The 9,405-nt window shown below is 40.4% G+C and overlaps 2 protein-coding genes across 2 annotated transcripts; both read left to right on the forward strand.

The window, feature by feature from the left end:
* Positions 1–36: 36 nt before the first annotated feature.
* Positions 37–1,975, forward strand: LOC135350938 (alcohol dehydrogenase [acceptor]-like). Its single transcript, XM_064549804.1, has one exon. It carries the CDS (start codon positions 89–91, stop codon positions 1,901–1,903), a length of 1,815 nt encoding a protein of 604 aa, XP_064405874.1. The 5' UTR covers positions 37–88; the 3' UTR covers positions 1,904–1,975.
* Positions 1,976–2,063: 88 nt separating this feature from the next.
* On the forward strand, positions 2,064–9,287 carry LOC135350939 (26S proteasome non-ATPase regulatory subunit 12-like). The gene is made up of 11 exons (XM_064549805.1): positions 2,064–2,266; positions 2,492–2,551; positions 4,165–4,293; positions 4,536–4,643; positions 5,030–5,134; positions 5,466–5,621; positions 5,778–5,912; positions 6,187–6,299; positions 7,868–8,045; positions 8,226–8,303; positions 8,982–9,287. The coding sequence occupies exons 1-11, from the start codon at positions 2,180–2,182 to the stop codon at positions 9,192–9,194; spliced, it is 1,362 nt and encodes a 453-aa protein (XP_064405875.1). The 5' UTR covers positions 2,064–2,179; the 3' UTR covers positions 9,195–9,287.
* The last annotated feature ends 118 nt before the right edge of the window (positions 9,288–9,405 follow it).

A 9,405-nucleotide genomic window follows, 5' to 3' on the forward strand; every position in this document is an offset into this window, starting at 1 on the left:
GAGGCCGCGGTTTAATTATTAAACTGGGCGGAGTCCAACTGCAAGCTATAAAGAGACCTATACCTGTATCATATCCGTACCTGTATCAATGGCTACGAGAGTTCTTCTTCTAACTGGCTGTCTAGTTGTCGTTGTTGGTTACCTAGCCTTCCAACTGCTTACATGGACTCCACGTAATTTTCCTTACAGAGTAGTGAAAGACAAGGAATTTGACTTTATCATTGTGGGTGCTGGCTCCGCTGGTTGTGTTTTGGCAAACAGACTTAGTGAGATTGAAAATGTTTCAGTCTTACTCATAGAAGCAGGGCCACCAGACGATAAACCTGAGATACATATTCCGTTAGCTGTCAGTCAGCTCCAACTCACAGATATTGACTGGCAGTTCAAGACAGTACCTCAAGAGAATTGCTGTGGAGGATTAAATTCCAGACAATCGGCATGGCCTAGAGGCAAAGTTCTTGGTGGATCGAGCTCTATAAATGTAATGGTGTATACCAGAGGTAATCGAGAGGACTATGATAGATGGAACAATTTGTACGGGGCCACAGGATGGGCATACGAAGATGTGTTGCCATACTTCAAGAAATCGGAGGACTATCGAAGTGAAGATGGTGACAGTGACTTTCATGGCCGAGGAGGACCAATGGTTGTTGAAAAATGTCGTTATGTTACTCCAGCTGCAAGAGCATTTGTGGACGGAGCCAAGGAGATAGGATTGCAAGAGATTGACTACAACGGCAAGTCACAGATAGGAGTGAGTCTAAATCAACTAAATAGTAAGGATGGTGCTCGATGGAGCACTGCACAAGCATTTTTGCATCCTGTCCGGCATCGTCACAATCTTTTTGTGCTGACAGAAAGGACTGTGCAGTCATTAGAGACGAGTGGAGACAAAGTGACTGGTGTGAAGGTAATTGATAAATATGGCAGTGAGAGTATCATACAAGCCAGAAAAGAAGTGGTGCTGTCGGCCGGAACAGTGGGCTCTGCACACATCCTTTTATTGTCAGGAATTGGACCTGAGGAACAATTGAAAAAAGAAGGCATCCCTCTGAAAAATGACCTGCCTGTTGGAAAAAACCTTCAAGACCATTTCATGGCGTTTGTAGCCTACTCCTCGGATGTCCCTTATCAATCTGGACTTTCACTAACCACTCCTTACGTTGAAACATTGACCCATACGGTGCAGTACATGCTCTTCGGAAAGGGACCTCTTTCTACCTCTCTGGCCGAGGCTCATGGTTTTGCACAGTCTGGTTTGCAAGAAGACGGTGATGGGCGTCCGGATATTCATCTCCTCATGCTAGGTGGACGCGGAGATAATGGTGGTTTGAATTATGATAAAGAGAAGATCCATGAATTGGTTGGACAGTTATGGAGTGATGAAGAGCTTGTTGTTGTAACTCTTATGGCTGGCATACTGCACCCTAAGAGTGTTGGTGAGATACGGTTGAACCCCAAAGATGTGTTTGGACCGCCATTGATTGACCCAAAGTATTGTAGTCATCCTGATGATGTTGAAATTGTATTGAAAGGTATTCGTATGTTAGAAAAGATTCAGCAATCTTCTTCTTTCGATATATTTCGTGCAAACAGCAAGATGAGCTGTACTCTATCAAATGCCACATCTCCTTATCCCTTTGCTTCTGATGACTTCTGGCGATGGTACATCTCTCATCTTCCAGTGACAATTTATCATCCTGTTGGAACGTGCAAAATGGGCCCGGAAGATGACCCTAGTAGTGTAGTGAGCCCGAGACTAAAGGTGAAGGGGTTTAAGAACCTCAGAGTGGTAGACGCATCAATCATGCCCGAGATCGTAAGTGGGAACACTAATGCTCCAGTTGTAATGATTGCTGAAAAGGCAGCTGACATGATCAAGCAAGATAATAATTATTTATAGTTGTTATACATTTTTATGAGCAGAGGTTTTACAATAGAGCTAGCTATAATACAAAATGTACCTCATAGGGAATGCAATTTTTTCTCGGGGCCAGGGGGGTTTACAACAAAAACATGTTAAAGGGGGATCCCCCTGGTGGAAAGATAGCTTCCCCCAGAGGTATGACATCTGAAGCAAATTACATTCTTTCTTATTCATTTCCGGGTGTCTGCTCGAAATCTTCATGAATTTTCTTTAGGCCATATAAATACATCTACACTACAATAGTATTCGGCTATGGCAGATGGAAGGCTTGTCAAGATGGAGGAGGACTACAGTGACACTGTAGATAAAAGACTGCCTGAGTGTACAGAAATGGCACAGGTAGATACTGGTGGGCTTTAATTTGTACCTGACTGCTCTGCACATTATAATAATTATTATACTGCTTTGTACATGTACTTTGGCCCCTGTCTAATTATGCGCCCCCTGGACATTTTACCCACATTAAAGATGGAGCTAAAATAGGCTGTCTATCACAATAGTAATGATTATCTATAATAACGAAAGGAGAATTTTATTACTCAAGTGTACTATAATACCTCCCAGAATGGTCGTCTCCATGACGCTTTAGAGAGTCTACTGTCATTGGAAAAAACAACGAGAACGGTACGCATAATTATGTAAATTTTTTTGCACGTTATTTGTAAGTACAATATGTCAATTTTAATTTAATGGGGTACCGTATTACTACAATATTTAGTCTTTGCGAATGAGCCAATCAACAGAAAATTAACTCTTGGTGATCTAACTATTGCATTCTAGCAATGATCGTGTGTATTTACCAGTACTAATTTTAGGTTTTGGGATTTTACTGCGAATTGATCACCCCTCGAAAAAGTATGTGATTGCTAGTAATACGATGTTCTAGTCTGTATTTAGCTTGTTAATGGTTTAGCCTATAAGTTGAGTGTACAATGTACATTGTAGTCTTTGTTAGGTCGATTGTGTGAAAGAAAATTGTTGATGACTACATTCAGAGGAGGATCGTCAAGGTCCTTAATCATAAAGCTGCTTCCGGAGGACTTTAATAGAATTCCACTCATCTACTCTTCCTTTAGTATCTCCAATTCACGTGGAGCTAGCTGAGTTGTAAAGTCCTCCAGAATCGGCTTTATGATTATGACCTTTTGACCCTGACGATCCTCCTCTAACCTACATTAATTTTGTAGCTTCCCCATTTAATCAAGTACAATGTAGAGTGTGGTCTCACTCTGTAATAACTAATCCTCATTGTGTACAGTATATGTAGCATCAGAGGCGGTCAAATGTCAAGGTTAATTACAGTAGACTCTCATTAATCTCGTCACCCTTGGGACAGTGCAGCTTGACCGGAATAGCGAGGTGACTGCATTTCAGAAAATAGCTGTGGCTAAAAAATGACCCTACCTCGAATCTAATTTTGCGGTTCTGTCTCGAGGATAATAAATCATTGTGCTATCTATTTAAGTGCAAACCACACTCAAAATGTCATATCCTGCCGTAACAAACAAATTTGGGGCAGCTATAACTGACTAGTATGGAATAGCGAGTAGTTTTGTGCAGTAAAGATCAAGATAGCAATCTGTGCCAAACGATAATTATATTGAGGTGACCGTACTTCCGAGAGCCGGATTAGAGAGAGTCTACCGTACACTCAAAAATTATTGCGTACTGCATGTCTGACCTTTGAGAACTAAGCAAAGTTCTCTGAACGCTATTAATGCTTGTTAGCACTGCTACACTTTATGCGCTTCAAAAGGGTTAGTCCAAAGGTCAAAGATCACAACATTGTCTTCATACCCTCGCTTAGAACTACATTGTACTTGTACCTTGAGGGGTAAAGTTGATATTAAAAACAACTCATGACTGTAGCTACAGTTTTCACTGTGAAGCACCTAGGGTACAGTTGAGAACTTGCCCGTCTAAAAATAAAACTCTATTGCACGTAATCAAGTGCGAAATTGTAATTAGTGACCTTCTGACCCTGACGGACCTCCCTTTATAGTCTGTTTAGTCATAGCCCTAGGAAATAAGAGTTGAGTGTGAGTCTGTAACTAACCAATCCCATCGATTGTGTGCATTCTGTGAATGACTATATAATCCCTGTCAAATGAAGTAGAGTCTAGCTACTAATCCCATTGAATGTGGACTTTAAATCAAGTACACAGTGCATAATTATAGTCTATAAATTTAATCTGATCAGGTATACTGTGGGCTTTTAATCTGTTACAACTATGCAGGCTAACGACTCAATATCAACAGGGCGTGTGATGAAGGCCATAGTGCAGCTATGCTTCGACACTCAAGAGTGGGACACCTTGAATGAGCATATATTGATCCTCACCAAGAGAAGAAATCAGCTTAAAACTGTGAGTGCAGGGACTGTCCGATTAATATTTTATTCTATATTGGCTACTCACCTGTACCTTTTTAATTGTGAAGCAGAGTTTGTCGTTTATATTTATGTGTTTTCTGCAATGGCAATTATGGCGATCTGGCGATACTGTCTGAATTTACTGACGTGTGTATTACTATATCTCTTCAAGAGCCAACAAATGTTACCAAGCAACCATCTACAAGCTCGTGATCAATGTGTGTTTACTTTGTACAGGCTGTGGCGGCGATGGTGGAGGAGTGCTGCAAGTTTGTGGACCAGACGCCCAACCTAGACACAAAGCTGAAGCTCATTGACACACTTAGGACTGTGTCAGAAGGGAAGGTACAGGCTAGCTATTATAGGCATCTCGTATAGTCATGTCTGTAAGTAACTTACATTGCCATACAATGGCTTATGCACATACCTTCAGCCTGGAGTAAGTACTACTGTTACAAGTGTTTCTCCTTTAGATATCCCCCTTTGGGTTGCTAAGCAGTTAAGCCATTTAGGAGTACATGTAGTACAATGAACATTAATTGAACAGGTAGGCACTTTTAAAAGCTAGTAGTTCGTTCGTCTCTATTGAGCAAACAGTGTATATACGCACACACACACACACACACACACACACACACACACACACACACACACACACACACACACACACACACACACACACACACACATTGCCGTACCTAACTCTGTGTATATGTATAACCTACCTGTAGATCTACGTTGAGGTTCCTCGAGCCCGGCTGACGATGGAACTGGCCAAAATCAAGGAGGAGAATGGAGAGGTGGCTGAGGCAGCAGCAATACTGCAAGAGTTGCAGGTACTTACATGCTCGGGTGTTCCAAACATACGTACTGTATTATGATGATGGTGATGAATAGGAGGCAAGTGTGGTAGGGTTTGTAGTGTGAGTTTTGTCCAATTGTTTGCAGATACTACTACAGTATAAAGAGTGTGTATTGTTTATTATTTAACCGGCCCTTTATGAGAGGTTATACCTGTACTGATATACATGTACACTGTACATGTACATACACATGTAAGTTTCATACACATGTACATGTAGTTACACTACTGTGCTATTATTATAGGATTCTGAAATCTGTGTGCATGTGCATGTATATCTTTGATCAATAACACTTTGTGCACAGGTTGAAACATTTGGGTCAATGGAGAAAGTAGAAAAGGTTCGATTCATCCTGGAACAGATGAGGCTCTGTCTGGCAAAGAAGGACTACATCAGAACTCAAATCATCAGCAAGAAGATAAGCACAAAGTTCTTCGCTGATGAGAATGATGTTCAGCAGGTATCATAATTAAGAGTGTACATTTGCAGCAGAAAGCTCGTTTGTGTTAGCCATTAGGTCGCAGTAATACATTCCAAGCTCTAACAATTTCATACCTGCCTACACACATTGGGTCTGTTCGCTGTACTTGTTTGTGTATCGCTTTTTACCCTATAGGAGCTGAAGCTCAAGTATTACCAGCTGATGATCGAGTTGTGCTCACATGACGGCGATTACCTGGCCATTTGTAAGCATTATCGAGCTGTGTTCAACACTCCGCAGGTCCAGAGGGAGGATTCTCACTGGCAAGAGGTGGGCTGGCAGGCTATAGCAGTGGTTTTGATAATGTACATAGAAGAGCTTTAGCTAGGTGTATTCTGTATAGCACAGTGTAGCTGGAACGTGTGTTGTTGTTTGAGTAAGCCCTATAATTATTTGTACTGTACCTACATGTATAATTTATGTTGATGCTAGGTGTCTACAATGTATTTAAATGTACGTGTGAGTTTACATGTACCGTACAAGTACAATCATGTGCATAATAATTTTTATACTGTCATCTTATGATGTGTATCGTCTTCAATAGGCACTAAAAAGTATCGTACTGTATGTCCTTCTGGCTCCATTTGACAACGAACAGTCTGACCTCAAGCACCGCATCTACGAGGAAAAGCAGTTGGAGCAGATTCCATTGTACAAGTAAGTTTTACTGTAACACATATTGTATAAACAGGATTTTTAGCTTGGAAGGGGAACCGTTTTTGAGGGGATCCGGGGTCCTCCTTGCATTCTTTGAGACTGAAATATTTGCCTCCTGCTGCTAGGATATAAATTTTGATCCCCTGAAAATTTGTTGAGGAATGGTTATCTTAATTTGGGTTTTTTTGTGTGCTTCAAACCGTTACTTAGTCTAGTTCTATATGAGATTGGAGAAAAATCAATCATTTTATTATCGATCATTTTATTATGAGATCATTAATTTTTCAGATTTCTAGGGGGGATCCCAGGGCGTCCCCCCCTCTGTATGAAACCCTGGTAGTGCTTTATCGTACCATATCAATGTTCTCCCTAATCGTTCCATAATAATTATGCCTCGAGGCGTAGCCGCACAAGGGATACGGTAAAACTGACTGTGTGTGTGTGTGTCTGTTTGTCTGTGTGTGTGTCTGTTCCAGCTGTAACTGCTCAACGGTTGCAATGCGACGAAAGCTAACAGCTTCTATAGGCTTCTAGCCACAATCTCTTGGATTTTGATTCGTGGATTAGCAAACTAAAGCTTCTTTCTCGAGTTATGGCTAGTTTGACTCACATTGAAGGCTGTTGCAGTCTCTTCAGAATCTTTCATAGCATCATCTGTCCGCACAAACTTTCTATTCAACATATGAGTTAGCCTTGCACTAAAGCGCTAGCTTTTTGTTAGCTACAATACTCAGAAAATATCTGTTAAAACAGCTAGCTAGCAGTAGCCATTTGTGAAAATTGATCTCTTTGGACACACCCTTTAATTATTCCTGTGGATGTAATGCGCATGCACGCTCATTCCCCATGTGTGAGAAAATAATATCCAAGATCCAGATCCAGATCTTCCTGGCAGAATCATCTTTGTCTTGAGGGCCTGGTAAGCCACAAAACACTACCATATAACAATATAGATAACAATATGCATGTACACAGGTCTTTTCTTCTTAGATATTATCAGGAGTACATGTACTCCTGATATTATATACACTGAACTACAGATCCTGGAAGAATCAATTTTCTTCTTTCTTGAGGTCCTGGTAAGCCACATAATACAATAAATAATAACAACAATAGATGCATGTAAATAAGTCTTTTCTTCTCAGTGACTTTATATAGATAAGCTAACTTTAATATAAAATTCATTATAGAAACTAATATAACACTCTAATACTTTTGAGCGAAAGCAAAAACATGCATGGCGAGAGGCATTAGCACAGCGCCAGCTTGAACACTAGTTATAGAGGTGTTGCACTATACTTTATTCTTGTGCATGTATTTATGTAATACCATCTCAACATAAATAACATCCCACTATAATGGTTCAGTTTCATTAATTTGGGTTTTTTGTGTGCTTCAAACCTCACTTGTATTATTGAGATTGTAGCCTTTTTGAGAAGAAAAGTCAATCATTTTATTATGAGATCATTAATTTAGAACGGTCATGTTTTAGTAGCGTACATGTACATTGTACTACATGTAGATCTGTAGTATCCTACAACATCTTATGATTCACGCTGTCATTGCAGGGAGGTGTTAGAGTGCTTCAGACGTGAGGAACTGCTGGATTGGTCAGATTTCCAGGCACAGTATGGCCCTAGTCTGAGGATAGGGGGTCCTGACCTTCCCCCCACACTCACTTTTCAACCAGGTGACGAGATTGCAGAGAAAAGGTGGGAGGACTTTAGGAAGAGAGTCATCGAACATGTGAGTTTGCATTTTTGTTCTTATAGACAAGAACCTCCGCCGTAGTATGCCTAATTGCACTATCCATACTGATTGGTACATGTACGTTTATTATTTAACCAACAACTGGCACAAATGTAACAATAATTATATAATTTTGTAATGCACATGTGCATATTATGATGTATACCTTTTTCACAGAATATCCGTGTTATAGCCAAGTACTACTCTCGAATTAGAATGCAGCGACTTTCAGAGCTTTTGGCACTATCTATTGATGTAAGTGTACAGGAAATCATCAGTTATACCACAAGCAGGGCTGCATTGAGGAGGGGGCGAGGGTGGTATTTTGCCGCCCCTGGGATTTAACTAGCTATTCTCTAACACTACAATCATGTAATGATGATATCACTAAAGTGATAGCTACTATGACCTAAAATTGCGCCAGAAAATATCCAGGGCATGACCCCCCTAGTTTGGCATGCACCTTTGGTGCGCGCCCCCCCCCTATATTTTTCATTTGCCCAATTTGCTCCCCTGACCCAAAATCTTGGATGCAGCCCTGGTCAAGGGTATAATTATAAAGACGCTCTTTTACTGTGTGTGCGTGCTACATGTGTTTATACAAGCTATAGCAAATTTATCTGTTACACGATATTACTGCCTACATTAAATTTGGCTCCCCCTTCACACATCTTCTTGTATATACAAGCAGCCAAGTTTAGCTTTTGATTGTCTGTTACACAATTACTACCTAAATTAAATTTGGCTCCCAGACCTTGTTCTTTTATGATGACACCCTTCACACATCTTTGTGGGTACCGTCACTCCAACATGTGCGTAGATTTGACCACTATAAATGGTCAGCATACATTGGAGAGTTTGTTGAAAGTGTACACATAATTTTAGGACTCTGTTAGGAGCATACTACCATATCGATTTGTTTTTTTCGTCCAGGAAGTTGAGGAATTTCTCTCTCAGTTAGTTACTAAGAAGACGATATTTGCCCGAATCGATAGACCAGCTGGCATTGTCACTTTCCGAGAATCAAAAGATCCGAACGATGTATTGAATGAGTGGTCCACTAGTCTCTCTTCTCTGATGTCTCTAGTGAGCAAGACAACTCACCTCATTAACAAGGAGGAAATGATCCATGCGATTGTCAAATAGGGTATCGAACTTATTAATGCATTGAACTATGACTTACATGGGTATGTTAATCAATATTTTATCATGAATGGTATATAAATGCTCTTCAATGGATTGTCTTGTTACAAAGTGCACTGTACATGTACTCTATATGCAAAACAAAGGGATTTTAACCAGAACATCACAATGACATTGTATAATGTGAACTAGAGACGTATTTGACCGATTATGG

Source organism: Halichondria panicea, chromosome 17 (genome assembly GCF_963675165.1).
Source record: "Halichondria panicea chromosome 17, odHalPani1.1, whole genome shotgun sequence".
Taxonomy (NCBI): domain Eukaryota; kingdom Metazoa; phylum Porifera; class Demospongiae; order Suberitida; family Halichondriidae; genus Halichondria; species Halichondria panicea.